The sequence below is a fragment of the Pteropus medius genome, unplaced genomic scaffold, assembly GCF_902729225.1.
Source record: "Pteropus medius unplaced genomic scaffold, Ma_sr-lr_union100, whole genome shotgun sequence".
Taxonomy (NCBI): domain Eukaryota; kingdom Metazoa; phylum Chordata; class Mammalia; order Chiroptera; family Pteropodidae; genus Pteropus; species Pteropus medius.
Genome location: NW_024354499.1, coordinates 13,910,171 through 13,934,325, shown reverse-complemented (window position 1 = coordinate 13,934,325; position 24,155 = coordinate 13,910,171). Strand labels below are relative to the sequence as shown.

Below are 24,155 nucleotides of genomic sequence, written 5' to 3'. Positions count from 1 at the left end.
TGAGAAAAGAGAACAACTTAAAAGCAGAGGAGGTGAGTCTACCCACGCTGGCATCTAGCACCTGACAATTCCAAGGTAACCGAGGCAAAATAAGTGCCCCACTCCATCATCCAGTCCCTGGAAACCAAAAAAACATGATAGGAGGTAGGGAGGGGTATTAAAATAATCATTCGTAAATATTTGGGGCCCCCATAAAAAGACTGGCATCCATTGCCCTGTGCCTACCTGAGCAGGAAAAAGGGAACAGAGCGGGGCAGTGAAACAACTGGTATATCCGCAGCTTGGTATCGCATGGCCTATTAGATGATGGACAGTGTGGAAGGCAGCTGAACTTGAGCTCTGGTTGGTGTTCCACCCAGGAGGTCTGTGAGCTGGGCGAGTGAATCCCAGCAGCAAGAGGCTGCAGAATGTACCTCTGGGAGGTGGGACTGAGGGAGTTGAGACCCTGATTCCCAACATTAGGGAACTTTCCAATGGAGAGCCCAATGCTTGACCTGTGCACAAATCTTTTGGGAGTCCCTCAGAGAGCCCGCTCCTAGAAGCTTGCCATACAGAAAGCAGGATAGTCATTCATTGTCAGCCAGAGAAGCAAGGAGAATTAACACAGAAGCCCATCTAAACACCAGGTAGAAAGAAAATACTTGTCCTTTGCTTCTCCTCCCATACCAACACAGCAGAGTCTCCTAGAGAGAGGGAGGGAAGGATAAAAGAGCACCCACGCCCCTCTCCACCTCCAGCACCTTTGACCACAAAGCTAGCTTATGACGGAGGAGAGGAAGAGCTTAAAGTTGGGTTTGAGATTGAAGCTTTACATTGAACCAGACTCAAAATAAGGAGTGGGGAGGGAGGTCCAACAAAGCCTTGCTAAAAGCACTGACTAAAAAAAAAAAACAACAAAAGTTTCATGCTTATTCCCTACTGAGTTCAGATAACTCAGTGTAGCAGGTATAAAGACGTTGTTTTGTTTGTTTTAAATAAAGGAAATTAATGTTTGAAAATGAAGCATGACTGGAGAGGGAAAGAGCCATGGAGAGACAGAAGTTGAAGATGTGCATTGAACATGCTGATAGAAATAAATAACTTGCTTGCTAACAGTAAGATATCTAGATTTGTAGCACAGGAAAGAATATCATTATCTGAATCACCTTTACAATAAAATTAAGCAATGGAAATATCCAATTGTAATTTTATTACATGAACTGTTTTTGTGATTTATTAACTTAATAATTTGTGTGAGACAAATGAAAATGATAATTCTTACCTAGAATATTTTTTCTTTTCCTTTCCAGTTTTGATTCAATGATCTCTTGTGTTCTTGCAGATGAAGTTTGAGCAGAAAAATTTAGATAAACAGGAACATAGCCAGCTGATTCTTGAATTTTATTTAGTAATCCTTTTGTAATAACAGACTTTAAATTTAGAAAAATGTTAATTATTTCACCTTCATTATAACATCTTTCAATTGTCTTTGTCAGTAATAATCCATTATAACAAGTAAGAAACAGGATAAAAGGAGAGAGGTTAAAGCCAGAATGAAACATCTGTCTTTCTCATCCTGGAAATTCTATTCACTTACCTTTATCAGAGCCAAAGAAATATTTTAATCAGCTCCATCTTGATAAAATTTTCTTAGTTTTATAGCAAAATCCACCTTGGTTGCCATCTAAGTCAATTTAATAGCAAGAGTCACAGAAGGATCTAAACTTCTTTTAAAAATAATTTAGAGAGGAAACAGAAAATCTCTGTTTATATGGACTCTCCCAAATCAAGATGGTCAAACAATCAGCATTTCCTCCTATACTCTTCATTTTCCAAACACCATTGCTGTGTGAGGTAGAAAGAAATGGGCAGGAGGGGACAAACTGGACTTCATCAGTAGTCCACTGAGGACACAAACTGCTTTGGCCAGGTCCCACCCTCACCTTTGCAGTGCCAGCCCCGCAAATTCCAAGGGATAAAACATAAAAGCCCCAAAATAACAAATATTACTCCCCAGGGTCCTCTGGTTTATACAGTATCGATACCAAAGATTTATTCAGAAACTGGCAAACTCTGGAGTAATTCTCAAGGTCCATATAGAGTTAACATAGTTACATCCCTCCTGAAAAAATGAACAAAAGTCAAAAGAATTTAACTTGAGAAATAATGTGTTATTTGTGGAGCTTATAATTCTAAGTCCCCCACGTCCTCATTTTTGGAGAGACATTCTGTTCGAAGGTTCCCTACCTTGCCAACTCCAGTTGTTCCAGTAAATAACACCGAATGCCTGACTGCCAGTAGTTTTTCCATTAGATACCCAAAGCGGACTGTGTCAGCTGTAGGGACAAGCATTTCAAAAAATGGAACATCTCGGCTATACTTGAAGGTGGGTATAATTCGTTCCCAGGGGTCCAGCCGTTTGGTGTCAAAGTCCACGTGAATACTCCACAGATCACCAGAACTGGGAAGCTAAAGAATAAAATTAATCATCACTTTCAATAGGTTTGACACATGGCAATAGAAACATTCATACAGAAACAAAGGCAGGCATAGAACATGAAAGGATTTGGATTGTTTTTACCTTTGTAGAGTAGTTGTTTCAGTATCTGAGTTTAATTCTTTAAACATAATTATGCAACACAATGCATGAAAAAAAATCTAAATAATATATTGATTATATTAAAACTCCATATTAGAATTGTAAAGCATTTTCAATTCAGTTCCAAACTTAGGGGCTTACTTATGACAAATACTGTCTTGGTTCTGGGGACAAGTACTGAATGAGAGCCAGCCTCTGCCTTCAATGGCCTCGAAATTCACATGGGGGACACAAGGACATTTTGGAGAAAAAAAGGGTTCTAACAGATGTTAGTACATTCACAGAGGAGGGATGGCTCATTTCTACTTGCAGGAGAGTTGGGTGGTGGTGAAAAATTTAAGAAACCTTCTAAGAGCTACGTAGTGATACTACGGCTCCGTCCTGAAGGACAAGCAAGAGCCAGATGGGCAAAGAAGGGATAGGCTGGGATGGGTTGAGAGGGATCTGGGTTCAGAGTAAGAAAACAGGTCGGGAAGCTGAAGCCATGGAAAGTGCCATACATGCTGGGAACTATGAGAGCACTGCACACTGTGAGAGATGAGTCAGGAAATACAGACACGGGCCAGGTCATGAAAAGCCACACTTGTTAAGAGTTTGGAGCAAGAGTTCAGTGAAGGATTCTAAATAGGTGGGTGACATGTTTAGATGCATTTCAGAAGGTTCATTCTGGCAGCAGAACAGTGTAGTGGTGCTTCAAGACCATTTGACAGCGACTCGATTAGAAATCCATTTGACAAGGTGACCTAGTACATACATATATATGTGTGCACAAGTATGCAATTCACTCTATTTTCTGTTCTAGTCTATTTTTTAAAAAACTTTTGAGGTATAATGTAACATCTTTCGCTTGATTTTCAGAATCCAGTTCAAAGAGTTTTCACCTATGTAAATTTCAATGTAACCACCCCTGGATCACAATATTGAACATATCCGGCACCTCAGAAAGTTCTTTTCTTCCCCTTCCCTGTCAATACTAGCCACACCTACATCCTCCTCTGAGGCAAGTCACTAGTCTGCCTGTCTGGTCTACTTGTCTACCCTTGTGCTAATACCACACTCTCTGAATTATTGTTGCTTTATAGTCTTAAATTCTTTTTTCCAGCTTTATTGAAATATAATTGACACATAACATTGTATAAGTTTAAGGCATAAAATGTGATTCTATACATGTAATATTGCAAAATGATTATCACAATAATGTTAGTTAACACATCCATCACCTCACATAGTTACATAGTCTTGAATTCTTGAAGTCATGTAGTTTAAGTACTCCAAATTTGTTCTCCTTTAAGACTCTCTTGGTTATTATAGGTCTTTTACATTTTCATATAAGTTTTATAATGGGATTGCCAAGTTCCATAAAAATCTTTTGGGTTTTGTGATTGGAAATGTCTTGAATTTTCAGAATATACCGGGAGAACTGATATCTTAACAATACTGAGTATTCTAATCTATGAACATAATATATCTCTTCATTTATTTAGATCTTTTAAAATTTCTCTTGGCAATGCTTTGTAGTTTGTAGTCTTTCATATCTTTCCTTAGATATATTCCTAACTTTTGATATTTTGTTACTATTGAAATAATGTTGTTTTAAAATTTCACTTTTGTGGACTTGTATTCAATGAACTTACTAATTTATTTATTAATTCTAATCATTTGTTTGTAGATTCTTTAGGATTTTCTACTATTCAGTTATGTTTCCTGAAAATATTGACAGTTTTACTTGTTCCTTTCCATAGTTTATGTTTTCTTTTCTTTTCTTTCTTTTTTTTTTTGCCTTATTGCGCTAGCTAGGATCTCCAGTATAGTGTTGACTAAAAGTTGTGATAGTGGCTATTTCAATTTTAAAACCTGAATTACGACTCTTTCAATAGATTTTATGACCAATTAATAGATTGTAACCTGTAATTAAAAAGACAAAACAAAACACTGGTATAGAGGTGAGTTAGATTGGACAAGGGAATAATTGATAGGCTATTTTAACAACCCAGAAAAGAAAATGTACTTATTTCTTCTGACTGGCATGCTTCCCCGCTAGCTAATTACTAGCTCGTTGACCTTCTTCAGGACTCTGTACAAATATGACCTTACTGGCAAAGCTTTTCTGACTAACATATATAAAATAGTGCCCCACTATAGCCTAGCACTCTCTATCATTCTCACTCTGCCTCATTTTTCTTCTTGGAACTTATCATCAGCTGATATATTTTACATTTGTCTATTCCTAAATATTTGATATTTTGACTCCCATCTCTGTAATGTAAGATTTATGAGGCTAGGGATTTTGGTTATTTGCTTTAGCCATAGTAGTGAGAATGGTGTCTATCATGTAATAGGTTTTCAATAAATATTTGTTGACTAAATACTGATGGCTCTGGGCCATCTCTTATTGCCCTTTGATGATCTCAAGTCACTTCCCTTGACTCAGAGGGGTCTGTCTCTTGATCTCAAATTCCCAGTAGTCCTCAATTTGGTCTATCTTGTCCAACTATGATACAGTTATTTTGAGGAGCCAGCAAGGTTTCATATCTGCTAGAAAGTCCTAATCCATAAGGCTCAGAATCTTGATTTAGGGAATTTTTTTATTCTGGTAAATTTTTATTTTGATATAATTTAAAACTTACACAAAAGTTAAAAGAAAAGTACAAAGAACTCTCATATATTCTTTATTTAGATTAACTGATTATTAACATTTTGTCCATTTGCTTTATTATTATTTTTCATGCTGTGAGAGTTGGTTGTTTTTACTATTCCATCTTATCTTAAATACTTGAATGTGTATTTTCTAAAGAACAAGGATATTATAAACCACAGTAAAATGATCAAAATCAGGAAATGGAATACTGATATAATGTTATGTACTTTACATTCCATATTCAAATATTGCCAATAGTTTTAATAATGTCTGCTGTAGCTATATTTTTCCAAGTCTAGGATCCAGTTCAGGATAATGCATTGCATTTAGTTATATCTCTTTAGTCTTTTCTTATTGAAAAGTTCTCCAGCTTTCTTTGTCTCTCATAACAGACATTTTTGAAGAATATAGGCTACTTTATTTTATAGACTGTTTGGGTAGTCCAGGTGTATCCTCATAAACAGATTCAAGTTATTCACTTTTGAAAGGAATACCTAAGAAGCAAAGTTGTATCTTTCTCAGTGCACCATAACAGGAAATATAGGTTTGTCCTAATATTGATATAGTAAATGGATAACTTAGTTAATGTGGTGTGTACAAGGGTTTTTTTTTTTCTGCAAAGATATTATTTTTTTTCTTTACGATTAAGCAATGATTTCTAGGAGATACTTTGAAACTATGTAAATATTTTTTCTCATCAAAACTTCACCCACTAGTTTTAATATACATTGATGATTCTTGCTATACCAATTATTACCAAAATAGCTACAAAGTAAGGACTTTCTGACTCCATATTTTCTCCTGTACAGATTAATTGGTATTCTATTGTAAGGAGGAGCTTCCTTCTCCCATTTATTCATTATCAGTATGGACTCACAGATTTTTATTTCATTCAAAGGCTTATAATCCTATACTATCATTGTTTATTTTGATGCTCAAATTTGCCTAGGTTTGGCCAGTAATAACCCCTTTGAACTAGCTCCTGTGTTCTTTTGACGTGTCCCATCATTCTCTGAGCATCTCTTTACTATCTGACATAAGATGTTCTAGGCTCATTTTGCACTTTCCCTCCCCAGTCCTGGAATCAGCTGTTTCACTAAGGAGACTTGGTTCTCTTTTGTGGGAACAGTATTTAGAAATGAGCATACTGGGTATGTTCATTGCTACTGATTTGTAATTGCTTCTAGTTCTTTTAAGCATAAAGAACTAGGAAATTGATGTATCTATGAATACATATATATGGAATCCACAGGTACCAATATCTCCAGTTTTAATCCAATAACATATTCTAATCTTCTTCCATATTTATAAATCCCTTCTCTAACAGTGAGAAACCCATTTGCCATCATCTTCAATATATTTGATAAATTTGCTCAGTCTTAGAATGTATAGAAAGTAGTTTCAGAATTGCTAAACCATAACACTGTGAAGAATAAGTTTACTAAGTAGAATTCAATATTCATTTATAGTAGGAAGTTTTTATGTAATTTTTTTTTTTAACCGTACTTTCTTCATATGGCTGGGAGAGGATGCCTACAATAAACGTTTCTATGGTTAAAAAAGTGAGTAATTTTTAGAAACTCTCTTAGTGAAGAATTTATATTTGTAGTAGAACTAAGGCTTTTAAAGTTTTATCTTGAAGTTTAGGTTTACTGATTTAGAGTTAATATGTTAAAATTAAATTTATTTGGCTCTTACCCTTGCATCAGGATTATCATCAAATTGTGTTCTGATAAATGTATCGAAAGAATCCCAGTAGTTTTCAGTTATATTTCCACCCAAAGACCATAAATAACAGAATACAAAAGTCTGACATAATATACTGTTCAGTTTTGTTTGTTCCTGAAAAAACAAAGAGAAATAATTTTAACATTTTATATGAACATAAAAAGAATCTTAAATCTCAAAGTTTAAAGGCTGTTTTCTTTTGTTTAGTCTCATGCATTTTTAAAAAAGCACAGTGTATGTTTCTTATACTTCATTTAATGGTTCATAAAGTGATGTTTTATAGTAGTACAAATTTAAATACTCTGATGAGAAAATGAATGGCGAGGTATATGTAAAAAAACCTCAAGGTTGTTTTTCAACTGATCATTACAACTCTGGGCATGAAGGGGGTTAAGCAGCTGCTAGACAGACACAAATTAGAAATATGTTTAGAATGTAAGGGAATTTAAACATTGAGTATAAGAGTAAACTATAGGCTCTCTAACATTCCTTCTAACTTTAGGATTCTATTAACCTATTCATAGTCATTAGTCCCCTGAAACATTAACTTGAAAATCTAATTATCATTTTACAGAAAATCTGGAGTTATTTCTTTGCAAAGCATTTATACAATAATCTCATTTTTCTAGCTTTATAGCAGTAATAAAATACTTCATACCATTGTCAAATTAACTCCATCTTTCCCAAGTATCAAAGACTCCAATAAACAACAGAGTGTAGTAACTTTGCTAATGTCCACTTGTGGGATTGCTTGGCTGCATTTTTTATTGATAAAATGTAAACCATCATCAACATAACGTTGAAAAAGGTTCAATATATATTCTTCAGTTTCCTTATTCAGCTGAAAATAAAAGAAACAATATTTTAGCAAGACCAGATGAAATATGTAATTAAGTTTAGAAATGGGTTGGTTCCTATCTTTATATTGTAATATATTTTGTGACTTTTAGACTAAAAGGTATAAATATCACATAATAAATAAATAGATAGATAGATAGATAATAAAAACCTTCTATGACTTGGAAGGGACACATGAGGAGATTATGGGTAGCTGATAATGTCTTACATCTTGATTGGTAATGGGTACAGAGGTCTTTATTTTATAATCATCTGTTAAACTGTTAATATGCATTTCATGCAGTCTTCTATATTGATGATATCTCTCACAATTAAGAACAATGAAAAAGAAGAACCACAAAAGAAACCACTTAAAAATATCTATGTAAGGTAGTAGGAATAATTTCCAAAAATTTTAAAAAGAATGCAGCCCCTCTCACCATTTCCTATTCAACATTGTACTAGAAGTCCAAACTAATGCAATAGGACAATAAAACGAAATACAAGGCACAGAGACTGAGAAGAAAGACATAAAATTGTCTTTGTTCACAGATGACATCATTATCTATGTCAAAGACAATCCCAAAGAATTGACAGAAACAAAAAAACTCCTGGAACAAATAAGCACTTATAGCAAGGTTGCAGGATACAAGATTAATATACAGAAGCCAGCTGCTTTCATATGTTCTAGTAGTGAGCAATTGGAATTTTAAAATAAAAATAAAACACCATTTATATTAACTCCCCAAAATGAAATACTTAGGTATAATTCTAACAAAATATATACAAGATATATATGAGGAAAAGTATAAGACTCTGATGAAAGAAACCAAAGATCTAAATAAATGGAGAGATATTCCATGTGCATAGATAGGAAGACTCAACATTGTTAAGATGTCAGTTTTTCCTAATTTGATCTACATAGAGTCAATGCAATCTGAATCAAAATCCCAGAAAATTACTTTATGGATATCAAACTGATTAGAATATTTATATGAGGAGGCAAAAGGCCCAGAATACTCAACATGATATTGAAGAACAAAATTGGAGAACCGACGCTACTCAACTTTAAGACTTACTATAAAGCTACAGTGTGGGATTGGAAAAAGTACAGACAAAGATCAATTGAACAAAATAGAGATCTCAGAAATAGACCCATATAGATATACCAATTAATCTTTGACAAAGGAATAAAGGCAATCCAATAGAGAAAGACTGGTGTTTTCAAAAATGGTGCTGGAACAACTGGACATCTACAAGCAAAACAATGAATCTAGACAATAATCTTATACCTTTCACAAAACTAACAAGATGAATCATAGACCTAAATGTAAAACTATACAGCAAAACAACGAAACTTCTAGAAGATAACAGAAAAGAAAATCTAGGTGACCTTAGGCTTAGAAATGAGTTTTTAGATACAATGCCAAAAGCACAGTCCATAAAGAAAAATTGATGTTAGACTTCATTAAAACTAAAATCTTGTGCCCCGTGAAAGATATTGTTAAGAGAATTAAAAGACAAGCCAGATTGGGGAAAAAAAACCTTTGCAAAATACATATCTAATAAAGGACTTGTATCCAAAATAAAAAAGAACTCTTAAAACTCAATGGTGATCTTAGAATAAACAGGAAGGGAGAGATTGGATTAAACATGGCACAGTGAGAGACGTTCCTAGATCTCTCCCCTTGATACAACAGTAAGCTGAACATCTAAAACTTAACAAAAAACACCCAAACTGCACACCAGCACATCTGAGCATGAGATCTGCGCATAAGAGCTACCATAGCTCAGAATCCTGGGTGTTGGGCTGTGGACTGGGAGGAACAAAGAAGCACCTCTCACACCCACCAGAACTCCCTATAGGAGGAGGTGGAGGGAAGAAGGAGCAGTGAGTTCCCTGAAAAGCCCTGCCTGGGAGTGCTGTGAATTCCAAGCGGCTGGTGGGAGTGTCCAGTCATCAGAGCAGAAGGCAGAGAAAAGAGGATGGCAGAAAAGTGGGGATGGCAAAGAAACAACAATTGATTTTTACCAGCCACCGTTGCAAGACCGAGGCTGAGCTGCAGCCCCTATCCCTCAACACAGAAGGCCTCTGACTCCATTCCCTCTGACACCAATCACCACGGAGCCCCAGGGGAATCAGAGCAAATGCTACCGAAACTGTCACTAAGACTGACAGGAACTGACACTGAGGATAGCGAGCCTGATTAAACATCTATAAGGAAAAAAAAAAAGACAATATTAAGACTTTATAAAAAGGAGAGATCCAAGAGACTTAGACATCACGTACTGGAAACTGAAAGAAAAACACCTTATTTGCAACAGGCTAGGGACCATTATATAATAAATCTTCTTTCTGAAACCACCCCCCTCAAAAAAAAAAACCCAGCAGAACACACTTCCATTAATGCCCGGGCAGAGAAATAGTCCATTAACCACCATGAACAACCAAAGTGACAAGGCATCTCAGAAAGAAAGAGAAAAATCTCCAGAAAAAAAGCTTACGGGCATAGAAATATGATACTTAAATAACAGAGAATTCAGGATGGTATTTCTGAAAAAAACTCAATGAGATCCAAAACGAATCATATTAACAATTTCAGGAATTGAAAAAACAACTAGGTGTGCAGAATGAGTTCTTTAGCAAGGAGATTGAAACCCTCAAAAAGAACTGAATAGACATTCTGGAGATAAAGAGCACACTGCAAGAGCTGAAAAATGAAATAAAAAGTTTGGGAAATAGAGTCGACCAAATGGAGAAAAAGGTCAGTGATATTGAAGACAGAAATCTGGAAATAAATCAGAAAGAAGAAGAGAGAAATCAAAGAATGAAAAATAACGAAAGAGAAATACAAGAACTAGCTGATACCATCAGGAGAGGAAACAAAAGAATAATGGGAATTCTCGGAGAGGAAAAGGAGAAGAGATTAGAAAGCATTTTCACACAAACAGTGGACGAGAATTTCCCAAATCTAAGAAATGAGCTAGAGCTTGGAGTTCAAGATTTCAACAGAATATCCAATTATCTCAACACATAAAAGGCCTTCACCGAGACTCATTTTATCAAAATTGTCAAAAAGCAACGACAAAAAATTCTCAGGGTGGCCAGAGAAAAGAAGACAGTAACGTATAAAGGAAAACTCATTAGATTATCATTGGACTTCTCAGCACAAACCTTACAAGCCAGAAAGGAGTGGAATCATATATTCAAACTATGAAATGAAAGGAACTACCAGCCAAGAATAATGTATCCACCTAAGCTCTCCTTTAGATATGAAGGAGAAATTAAGACCTTTCCAGACATACAAAAATTGAGAGAATTCACCACTATGAGGCCTGCATTACAGGAAATTCTGAAACAGGTGAGCTCGCTTAAAACAAAATGACAACAACAAAAAAGCATAATTAGGAGTAAGGTGACTAGCAGGCTGATAAAAGCAGAGGAGTGCAACCCTTACTACGAACAGGGCATTATAAGCTTAAAATAAGAAGAGATTTGCTATAACAAGGTAGTAATGGAATGTTCAGCATACATAGGGACAAACTGAGATAACAATGACTGAAAAGAGGAGGAATCAAAGATCCAAATTCACAAAGAGCAATGGAGATTGGGCACATGCAGAAGGAAGGGGATGACTGTATACATATAACTATCCTTTACATATTTGTAATGGTAACCACAGGCCAAAGATTCAGAACTGAAGTATATATACATGAAACAAGAAGAACCAGAGAGAAAACCCACAAAAGCCAACCAAAATAAAGAAAAAGAAAAACAAGGACAAGGAAGCAAGGAAAACACTGAGCTACCATAAAGCAAAAGATAAAATGGCTATAAGAAGACCTCATATTTCAATAACCACCTTAAATGTAAATGGACTGAACTCACCAATAAAAAGGCACAGAGTTGCAGAATGGGTCAAAAAACAAAACCCAACCATATGCTGCCTCCAGGAGATACATCTCAAATATAGACTAAAAGTGAAAAGGTGGAAAATGATATTTCAAGCAAATGATATTCAGAGAAAAGCAGGAGTAGCAATACTAATATCAGACAAAATAGACTTCAAAATCAAAAAGGTAAAGAAAGATATTGAGGGACACTTCATAATGATAAAGGGAATCATACACCAAGAAGACATAATACTTATTTATATCTATGCTCCCAATCAGGGAGCCCTGAAATATGTAAAGCAATTATTAACAGAACTAAAGAGAGAAACAGACCAAATCACTATTATAGTAGGGGACCTAAAGACCCTACTGTCAGATATGGACAGATTGTCTAAACAAAAATCAATAAGGAAATAACATCCTTAATGATACATTAGACCAACTGGACATGATTGACATCACAGAGCCATTCATCCCCAAACAGTTGCTTATACAATCTTCACTAGTGCACATGGAATATTCTCAAGGATTGACCACATACTAGAACACAGATATAGCCTCACCAAATATAAGACGGTTGAAATCACACCAACCATATTCTCTGATCATAATGCTTTAAAACTAGAGGTCAATTGTAAAAAGAAAGTGGGAGCAACCACGAATACATGGAGACTAAACAACTTGCTACTGAAGAATAACTGGATCAAAGAAGAAATAAAAAAAGAGATCAAGAGATACATAGAAACGAATGATAATGATAGTACAACATATCAAAACTTTGGGACACAGCAAAAGCTGTCATAAGAGGAAAGTTCATATCATTACAGGCCTATCTCCAAAAACAAGAATGAACCCAAATAAACAGCCTAACGCTTCCTCTTAAAATACTAAAAAGGAAGAACAAATGAAGCCTAAAGTCAGCAGAAGGAAAGAAATCATCAGTATTAGAGCAGAAATAAATGAAATTGAAAACAAACAAACAAATAAAAACAATAGAAAAAATAAATGCAACAAAGAGCTGGTTCTTTGAGAAGATTAATAACATTGACAAACCCCTGGCTAGACTCATTAAAGAAAAAAGAGAAAGGACACAAATAAACAAAATTAGGGATAGAAGAGGGGAAATTATGACAGACATTGCAGAAATACAATGGATCATACAAGAATACTATGAAAAAGTATATAACTCCAAATTCAATAACCTAGAAGAAATGGACCAGTACTTTGAAAAATAGAACCTTCCTAGAGTGAATCACAAACTGGAAAATCTAAATAGACTGATCAGCAGTATGGAAACTGAAACAATCATCAAAAACCTACAAAAAAAGAAAAGTCCAGGACCAGATGGCTTCACCAGTGAATTCTACCTAACATTCAAAGAAGATTTAATACCTATTCTCCTCAAACTCTTCCAAAAAATCGAAGAGGAGGCAACACTTCCCAACTCATTTTATGAGGTCATTATTACTCTGACACCAAAACACAAAGATAACACACACACAAAAACTACAGACAAATATCTCTCATGAACACAGATGCAAAAATCCTAAATAAGATACTAGCGAACCGAATACAGCAACATATTAAAAAGATTATACACCATGATCATGTGGGCTTAATCCCAGGGGCACAGGGATGGTACAACATGTACAAATCAATTAATGTGATACACCACATAAACAAATTAAAAAATAGGAATCATGTGATCATATCAATAGATACAGAAAATGACTTCGACAAGATACAGCATCAATTTATGATCAAAATACTTCACAAAATCGGTATAGAAGGAAAATACCTTAACATAATAAAGGCCATCTATGACAAGCCCTCAGCCAACATTATACTTAATGGTGAAAAACTAAAAACCTTCCCTCTAAGATCAGGAACAAGGCAAGGCTGTCTACTATCGCCATTCTTATTCAATATTGGAGGTCCTAGCAAGTGCAATCAGACAAGAAAAGATATAAAAGGCATCCAAATAGGAAACAAAGAAGTCAAACTGTCACTATTTGTGGATGACATGATTCTCTATATAGAAAACCCTAAAGACTCCACTAGAACACTACTAGAAACAATAAGCAAATACAGTAAAGTCCCTGGATACAAAATCAATGTTCAAAAATCCATAGTGTTCCTATACTCTAATAACAAATTGTCAGAAAAAGAAGTGGAAAAAAAATATAACTCTTTTTGTAATTGCAACAAAAAGAATAAAATACCTAGAAATAAATCTAACGAAACATGTGAGGGACCCACATAATGAAAACTGTAAGACCGTATTAAAAGAAATCAAATAAGATACAAAGAAATGGAAAGATATTCCGTGTTCTTGGATCGGAATAATCAACATAGTTAAAATGATCTTATTTCCTAAAGCATTATACAGATTTAATACAATCCCTATCAAAATCTCATTGGCATTTTTTAAATAGAACCAAAAATCATCAGATTTGTATATAAATACAAAAGACCCCAAATAGCCAAAGCTATCCTGAGAAAAAAGAACGAGGCTGGAGGCATCACTCTGTCTGACCTCAAATTATACTACAAAGCAACGGTAATCAAAACGGCATGGTATTGGCAGAAAAACAGACATATGAACTAGGGAACAGAATTGAAAGTCCAGAAGTAAACCCATACTTATATGGGTTTTCAACAAAAAATCCAAAAACATAGAGTAGAGAAAGGAAAGCCTCTTCAATAAATAGTACTGGGAAAACTGGAAAGCCATCTGCAAAAGAATGAAACTAGACTGTTGTCTATTACCACACACCAAAATTAACTCAAAATGGATTAAGGACCTGAATATAAGACCTGAAACAATAAAAGGCATAGAAGAAAACTAAACTCAAGGACCTTGGACTTAAAGAGGATTTTATGAATTTGACTTCAAAGGCAAAGGAAGTAAAAGCTAAAATAAATGAATGGGATTACATCATACTAAAAAGCTTGTGCTCAGCAAAAGAAACTGTCAACAAGGTAAAGAGATAACCATCTGAATGGGAAAATGTATTTGCAAGCAACACCTCCGATAAGGGCCTAATATCCAAAATATACAAAGAACTCATACGACTCAATAACAACAACAAAAAACAATGATCCAATCAAAAAATGGGCAGAGGACCTGAACAGACGCTTCTCCTTAGAGGACATACAAATGGCCAACAATTATATGAAAAGATACTCAACATCATTGGCTATTAGGGAAATGAAAATCAAAACCACAGTAAGATATCATCTCACACCTGTTAGAATGGCTATAATCAACAAGTCAAGTAATAACAAATGTAGAGAGGATGTGGAGAAATAGGAACCTTCATACACTGCTGGTGGGACTGCAAATTGGTATGGAAAGTGGTATGGAGGTTCTTCAAAAAACTAAGAATTGATCTACTATATGATCCAGCAATCCCTCTACTGGGTATTTACCCCAAAGACTTGAAAACTCATATTCGAAAAGATATTTACATACCGATGTTCATAGCAGCATTATTCACAGTGGCCAGGACATGGAAGCAACTGAAGTGTCCTACAATAGATGATTGGCTAAAGAAGTTTTGGTACATATATACAATGGAATATTACTCAGCCATAAGAAGAGATGAAATACTGCCGTTTGCAACAACATGGATTGATTTTGAAATAATCATACTAAGTGCAATAAGCCAGACAGAAAAGGGTGAAAATCACATGATATCACTTATATGTGGGATATAAACCTCAAAGTAACAAATGAACAGGAGAAACAAACAGACTCTTGGACCTGGACAATGGACTAGTAGTTACCAGGGGGAATGGGGAAGGAGCAAAGAGGAAAAAAGTAAAAAATAAAATATTTAAAAAAAAGTAATGTAAAAAAACAAAAAACCCAATAAAAAATGTGTGAAGATTTGAACAGAATCCTCACTAAGGAAGATATACATATAGTAAATTTGAAAAGATGCTCAACATCATATGTTAGAGAATTGCATATTAAATAACAATGAGATACCACTACATACTTATTAAACACCTACTAAACACCAGCACCACCACATACTGGTGAAGATGTGGAGCAACAGGAACTCTCATTCTTGCCTGGTGAGAATACTAAATGGCACAGCCTATTTGGAAGACAGCCTGGCAGTTTCTTTCAAAGCTAAACATAGTTTTACCGTATGATCCAGCAATCGTCCTCCTGTGTATTTACCCAAATGAGCTGAAAACAAGTCTACAAAACAAGTCCACAAAAACGTGAACATGGATGTTTATAGGAACTTTTTTTGTCCCCCTCCCAGTATTATTGAGAAATAATTGATATACATTTCTGTATTAGTTTAAGGTATACAGCATGATGGTTTGATTTACACATACAGCTGACCCTTGAACAACATGGGGTTTAGAGGTGCCGACCCCCACTCAGTTGAAGATCCCCATATAACTTTGACTATATTCAGCCCTTTACATCCATGAATTCAACAAACTGTGGATCAAAAACAGTATTTTTTATTGGTGGTTGGGAATCAATGGTTGGGATTGGGAAAATACATTTGTCCATCCACATTTGGTTGAATCTGCCAGATGTGAAACTAACAGATATAAAGAGCCATATATTTATTGAAAAAAAAAATCACACATAAGTGGACCTGCATAGTTCAAACCTGTGTTGTTCAAGGGTCAACTGTATTAATGATTTCCACGATAGGTTTAGTTAACATCTTTAATTTCATATACATACAATAAAAATAAAAGAAAAAAAATTTTCTCCTTGCAATAAGAACTCTTAGTTTCCACTCTCTCAACTTTTCTATATATCATACAGCAGTGTAAACTATAGTCATTCATAATTGCCAAAACTTGGAAGCAATCAAGATGTCCTTCAGTAGGTGAATGGATAAACTTGGTAAATCTATACAATATAATATTATTCCATGATAAAAAGAAATGAGCTATCAAGCCAGAAAGACATGGAGGAAACTTAAATGCATATTACTAAGTGAAAAAAAAAAACCAATCTGAAAAAGCTATATACTGTATGATTCTAACTACATGATATTCTGGAAAAGGCAAAAGTATGAAGACTATAAGAGATCAGTGTTTGTCAGGAGTTGAGAGAGGGTGGATGAATAAATAGATGGGGTGCAGATTTTTTAATGCAGTGAAACTATTCTGTTTGAAACCAGATGGTGGATACATTATATTATGCATTTGCAAAACCCATAGGATTGTACAACACAAAGAGTAAACCCTAATGCAAACTATAGTCTTTAGTTAGTATATTGATAGATAATGTATCAATAATGTATCAATATCGACACATCAATAATATATCAACATATCAATGTATCAATATCAATAATGTATCAATAATAATATTGTTTCATCAATTTTAACAAATGTACCACAGCAATGTGAGATGTTAATAATAGGAGAAACCGTTTGGAGGAGAGGGAGAATATGAGAATTTTATTAAAATTTTCTGTAAACCAAAAACTGTTCTAAGTAATAAAGTCTATTAATTTTTGAAAAGTGTATTTAGGAAGGTTTAAAATCTTATGGTAACCCATGATAAATTCTCAATCCCAAGAATTATTTTCTTTAATAAAGTACTCTGAAACTGGACCATAACAATTAGAACATTGATGCCTAAGAATGAGGAAAACAATAGTTTTCTGATTTATTTTTGGAGAGGGAGAGGCAGAAAAAAGACAGCTTTCTTTTTTGGAGTGGGGGCTGGGATGGGGCAAAACACTTTAAAAGATGGCTTGAAATTCTATTTTGGAATGAACAGGGTACAGAAGTTAACATGGAACTGAGCTGTTCTGAAGCTTCCCTTCACTTGGGGTGGAATAGTACTTATGAGGTTAGATTGTGTCATAGACTTACGACTGGATGGGACATAAACTGGTTTTTACTTCTCTCTGGCTCTCAGTGGTATTATGGTTTTCTACACTCTAAAAATGATGAAAGTACTGCCTGGAACGGAATGTCTTTTTCTTCATCGTGATTCCTTCATTATCCCAAACCTTCTACAAAGTCTTTTTTTCATGCCCCAGCCTGTTCTAGCTGTGGTTTGGGGGGACTCAAGGAAGTGGTTTGTGTTTGTATTTGAGAGGAACTGGTCTAGGGAGAAGCCGGGCATACTAGGCAGAAAACAGAGTGACTATGAAGACTGGCAGGCTGAGACAACAAATGATAAGGACAGAATTGGGGAATATATAAACATTTCTGGAAGAATTATTAGAGAGAGGAACTAGGTGCAATCTTAGAATTCCCTCAATCAAGCACAATGAGGACTTACCATTACAATTTGGGCACTTAAGGGAAATGTGAGCCCTGACAAATTGAGATATTGGAGAGTATATGGTTGTACTTACTTTTCTTTTAATACGCTCCATCCAGGTTTTAACATAAGGCATCCATTTCAGTTCTTCAGGATCCACAAACACCATTCCACATCTACTGACTGTTGCAGGAGAGGCAACCTTTAGATCTTGCACCTAAAATTGAAAAAAAAGTTGAATAGGGAAAAGCTAATATGATACTTCCTTATTCATGAACCTTCAATGTTAATGAATCATAAGTTTAAAGTTTAAGTTAACACTGAAAGATTTTATGTGGAAGATAGTGGGAGAGCTATAAGTAATCAGAAATGGAGAAGTTATGTGAGCATAAGTTGAAAAAACCCCATAATTTTAGGAGGATACTGTTAAATCCTTATGGGAGGGATTGGGTAATTATTTCCTTTTCTTTTCTCTTCTTTCTTATTTCATTCTTGTATCCAACATGTAGCCTAATACCTAGCATATAATAGATATTCAATCAATGTTTGATGAATGAAGACAGTAGTGGTGATTATCTTCCATAAAATTTTGTCGCTGTATTTAGTCCACATTCCTCTTCCAAACCCTCCATAAAATAGTCATACCACACTGTGATAATTCATTTACTTTAAATACTATAATTTTTTTAACTTAGAAAGCATTTCAAATCATGTAAAGTCATCTATACATACTAGATACTTCCAAAGGAAAAGAAACAGATGCTGGAGAAGCCAGAATTTAATGTATTTCCTGTTTATAGGGAGATAGGAATGTTTGAGAGACCTTGGTTGTCAGGATGGACAATATATTACAAATGGACAATTTAATAAGTATTTAGTACATAAACAAAATACCATGGTAGGTCTTACAGATAGTAAAAGATACATTAGTGTGAGAAAAAAAATTATGATGGTATGCCAATTAATGAATATTTCTTTAATCCACAGTATGACATTACATTTACCTCAAATAACATGTGGACTTGTGGTGTGAGTTTAATCCTCTCACTGTTAGCCAGGCAAAGCATTTTGTTATCATCCAACACTGTATTCATATTTTCGATCCAAAGAGCATCCACGGGCCCATCACTAATGATCCATTTATGGTCTTCTGAGGTATCATTCACAGCTGCTCGGACACTTAGTGCCATCAAACCATCTTTCCACTCCAAGGTTATGTTATTAACTTCGCCATATAATTCACCCATTGTAATCGATTTAGGATTAAGAACATATGTTTTAACCGGTTGGTAAAAGGGATTGTCTAGACCAAGTTTTTGCAAATTCCCTAAAGTTTCTGCTAGTATTTGGTAAACTGTGGTCTTGCCACCTCCTGTTGGCCCGACTAACATAACACCATGCCTTACTAGCATAGTTTCATAGAACTGTATCACTTTTTTAACCATACATATCTCAGGCTGAAGATTTTGTCTATTCATGACATCTATAATTGTTGACTGCAATATACCGTAGTCATGTTCTGGAATTTGGACTCCAGGAAAAAGATCAGATATAATTCCACTGAAATAACAAAAATAAAATCAATTAAGAATGGCTAGTCATTGAGTTTTCCCCATATTTGTTACTATTAATTGATTAACACACAGTCTTATTTTTCTCATCGATCTTTTCTTCTAAACACGTACAGTACTAGCCTGTCCTATGTGTTATACTAGAATCTATCATTTCTCTGATATTGTGTTTGATTTTGTTTGTTTCTTGCACAGTAGATCAACATTCTTAAGTATACTGGGAGCTTTTTCGGGTAAGAAATATCTATTATGTTTTTGTATTGTCTACAGTACAGGGCATAGTATCAAACATACAGAAGATGATGAATTTATCAGTTTATTTTAAAAATTATATTTCTAACTCAACTTTTCCCAAATGCATTTATGTGTGCTTGTAACTGTATGTAGATATTCAGAAAAATAAGATGGAAATAAAAATAGAAAACTAGTACTAGGTAAAAAAGGAGAAAAGGGAAAATTGATTATTCTGTGGGAAAGAGTTAATATGGGATTTCTCTATGAGTAAAAAAGGGGTGAAATCTATACCTCACACTATATACACAAATGCTTTTGAGACACAGTAAAGACCTTAATATAAAATGACAACAAAGAACTAGATGAAAATATAAAAGATGAATTTTGCACCACTGTGGTAAAAAGGTCTTTCTAAGAAAGACAAGAAATGTATGACTGTAAAAAACGTTGATAAAGTGAACAAATGATAACAAACAAAAAACAAACCTCTATGAGATAAAAGCCTTTATAGATGAACTTAATGAATAATAAGCTTAGAGAAATATATCCAATTTTTATACCAGATAAAATTTATGAGTTCCTACAAATCAGTAAGGAGCACAACAGAGAAATAACATACAAGAGTAATAAATATACATGACTAATAACACTAATAATTAAAGGAATGCATACAATAAAATAATGCACACATTAAAGACTTCTGGTCTCTCTTTAAAACATTTAAAAGGAAATGGGCATTTTCATAAAACCATTTATATAAATATAAAATGTCTTTAGACATCTTGATAGACTCTATCTAAATTAAAAATGTTCATATCCTATAATCTAGTGAAATTACTTCCTAAAATCTCAATTCTAGAAATATCATAAGTGTGCAAAGATAACTATGAGAATTTTCATCATCGTGTCCTACTGAAAGGGAGCGGACACATGTTCTGGGAAACAGGGGCATTGACAGAAGACAAAGGCAAAGAGAATCCCCAGCACAGTCACAAATGGACATCCCAGGGTGATAGATGTGCACTAGGGGTAATGGATAACCAGTCCAGATTAGAGCAGGAAAGAGGGCTCCAAAGAGACCAATTCAATAGAATATTCTGTATGATTGAGTGAAGATTTTTTTGTTTGTTCGTTTGTCTTTAGGAGATTTACACTCTGGAAAAATTTAGAGACAAATTAATGGTAGATTTATAGAGAAGTAGGTAAATAATTAATTTATATAGTTATAATTATATTGCAATATAACTATACAGAGATGATGGGTTGAGGGGAAAGATGCACGTGCATATCCTCATCTCTTTGTTAGTAACTTAATAGATAATATCTAAAACTGAAAAATGAAGAAATGGCAGAAACATGATACTAAAAAATATAGAAGGAAACAGCAAAATGAATGAAAAATGGATCAATGAATGAGTGGATCAATGGAAAAATGATTGCCTTTGGGAAGATGGAATTGGTGAAGGGCAAGGAACTGTGGTTCTTCATGAGATTAATTTATGACACTAGTTTATTTTTAAAACTACTATATATATAACTTGGATTAACATAAAACTAAATAAAAGTAGATATACATAGATAAGAGTAATCACATTTATTTTAAGCCCAAGTCTGATTTTTGGGGGTCAGAAATTTCTCTTAGATCAAGAACTTGTAACCAGTGCTAACTTATACAGCGCACAGCCTGGTGATCAATATTTTGAGGAAAAATGAATAATTAGATTGATGCTAAAACTTTAGTACCTTTATTTTAAAACAGTATTTTAAACTGCAGTAAGTATCCCTAAAAAGATGAGAAAGTATATTGTTAGAGACACACAATTTGCAGTTAAGACTGTTTTTTACCTCTACACAATAGCCATGCTTTCTTCTATAACATCTAGAAATTTACCTGAACAGAAGAGCATCATCTGTTAGGAATTTTGGCAAATTGGAGTCTCGTAAGGCTCTTATCAACACCACATCTTCATTTAGGTCTGGGTTCTCTCTTTTTAAAGACCTACGTTTAAAGAAATAACTCAGATGACATTGTGAGAGCATATTATTGAACGTGATTTTCCAAACCTGTGGGTCAGGGATTCCATTTGCAGAACGCTGTTGGGGGCGCCCCACTGCAGGTTCCCCCTGGAAGCAGAGATTGTGTTCCCTTCATGCTGAGCACCCATCTCCATCAGACCATGTGCACAAGCCAGGAACTAACTCTATAGCCTTCAGGAGAATGACAAGGACATTTTCTTAACCTCCTCCATCAATCCAGCCTGAGCTTACGTGCATCCCTGGATGCATCATGATGATTCACACCCCTGTGACTTTCTTTTCTCTCAGCCAGGGACACTCCACTTTGCCCTTTTGTTCACTCTTATTTCCCTTTCAGAACCTAGTCCAGTTACTCCCTCCTCTAGAAAGTTCCCCCATCCCTCTTCTCAGCAAACCTTGGATGCAGCCCTATGGTCGCCTTCACTACACTGAATCCTAGATGACTGCTCATTTGTCTGTCTTGCCCACTGGACTGTAGTTGTGTTCTTTGAGTGCAAGTGTATCTGAATGCCTTAGTATTCCTTCGCCATAAGTGGCAATCCTGTGAAGAGGAGAAATACTGTATCTGGGAGGTTAGAAGAAAGAACAGAGAGTTCACAGGGCAGGAAAATTTGTGCAAAACCAGGGAAACTGAAGCTAGGAAGAAGGGGCTCTGAATGTGCAGAGTACAGACCAGCAAGTCATTGCCTGAGAGGAAAGACTGGAGAGGTGACAGAGTCCCTCAGAGACTCTGGATCAGCTGGGGTCTCCAAAGGCGGGAGTTTGCAAGAGGATGCAAAGACATTGGGGCCTGAAAAGAGAAAAAGACTCATGCTTTACTAGAAATTAGAAAGAAGCTTGTCCTGGACCACATTGTAAAGACAGAGGTGAAGTCTTGGACAAAAGCCTGGACTGAAGATGGAATGATGAAACTGATGTTTTCTGAATGCTTCAGGCCTTGTTAGGCAATATGCATAACTTAATTACTGTATATGTGTAACAAACTATGCCCTTTAAATCTAGTCATCCATATTATGGTGGTAAAGGCTTTTATACAGTAAAACCCAATGTATGTGATAAGTTCAGGGGACATGAAAGTTAGCCAAAGCCTAGTTGAGATTCAGATTCAGTCTGGGGGCAACCACATTGGGTCTCACAGTGAAGAACTGCTGTGGGATGAGGAGTGTCAAAAGAATGATGACAACAGCAGCAATTAACATTTATTAATCACTTACTATGTTGCTTCAAGAGCCATGTGTGACTTACTCATTTCACGCATTCGATTACATGGTTTGGAATTTCACACTTGACCACCTTGGTTTCTTACCCAGCCATGACCAGTACAGACTTTACAGCTCTCATGCCAAAGTCGTAGTGATCCTGCTGAGAGAGCTGTTCACTGCAAAGCTTATACATCTGAGTCATCTTTCTTGCTAATATTTTACTGGATTCAAATCCTTCAGAATATAGAATTACCTAGAAAAAGTAAAATGCAATGCTTATACGATATTGACGACAATATATTAGCATAACACCAATGTATTCAAAATTCACTTTAGGCATTATACCTCTCCAAGTTGTTATGTCATTTAACAAAGAAATGTAAAGCTTGGAGAAAAAAGGGTTTTCTGTGCCATAAGAATGTGGAAGGTAGGATATTATCTGGGGAGGCCTGAGCACTGATTCGGCTTTCTTTCTGTAGATGAAGATGTGGCCTTAGTGACATTTGGTTCAAAGAGCAGAGAGCCCATCCATTCTGGAGGTTGGATGGTGTTATAAGGTCTGAGTACAGAAGCAAGGCTTGAGCTTCTTTAATCTGACAGTGTCAGTGACAGCAGTGTGATCCCCTTTAGGCTCCCTGGGAATTCTTAGCTAGTATGAAGAAACAAAAACCAGTTTAATAGAAAGATTTCTAAATAGACACAGAAAGAACAAATACAATATAAATAATTAATTTATTAATGATTACTATTTTTGACTAAGCTGATACAGACTTACAAACCAATCCCTACCCTCTATCATAGTGATTAGCATTGCTGCTATTCACATCTTTTGACTCTAATAAAAATAATACACAGAGATGTGAGAATAATACAGTAGTTTTTAGAATGAATCTAGACATTTTAATTCCTAGAGATGAACTGATAAACTCCAATAAACTGCTTAATTAAACTCATTGATTCATTCCAGTTTTAAGGACCTTCTATATTCCAGATACAATTCGGGACTATAGCAGACACACACACACACACACACACACACACACACACACACACACGCACACACGCACAGAGGGAAACAAAACATTCTATGTGATAACAATCATCTCTATTCTTATGAGAAAACAATAATGTATAAACTTTGTCAGAGTGCATTATAAAAAAACATTCTACT

General features: G+C 35.1%; 1 protein-coding gene across 1 annotated transcript in view; it reads right to left on the bottom strand.

The window, feature by feature from the left end:
- Positions 1–24,155, bottom strand: part of DNAH6 (dynein axonemal heavy chain 6) — a 236,789-nt gene that overhangs the window by 132,507 nt on the left and 80,127 nt on the right. The window contains exons 32-39 of the mRNA XM_039852518.1: positions 23,089–23,237; positions 21,637–21,744; positions 18,945–19,500; positions 18,035–18,157; positions 7,603–7,785; positions 6,915–7,058; positions 2,227–2,448; positions 1,224–1,409 (exon numbers count right to left, since the gene is read on the bottom strand). Of these exons, the coding sequence (XP_039708452.1) occupies positions 1,224–1,409; positions 2,227–2,448; positions 6,915–7,058; positions 7,603–7,785; positions 18,035–18,157; positions 18,945–19,500; positions 21,637–21,744; positions 23,089–23,237 (1,671 nt within the window). The remainder of the gene's footprint in view (positions 1–1,223; positions 1,410–2,226; positions 2,449–6,914; positions 7,059–7,602; positions 7,786–18,034; positions 18,158–18,944; positions 19,501–21,636; positions 21,745–23,088; positions 23,238–24,155) is intronic.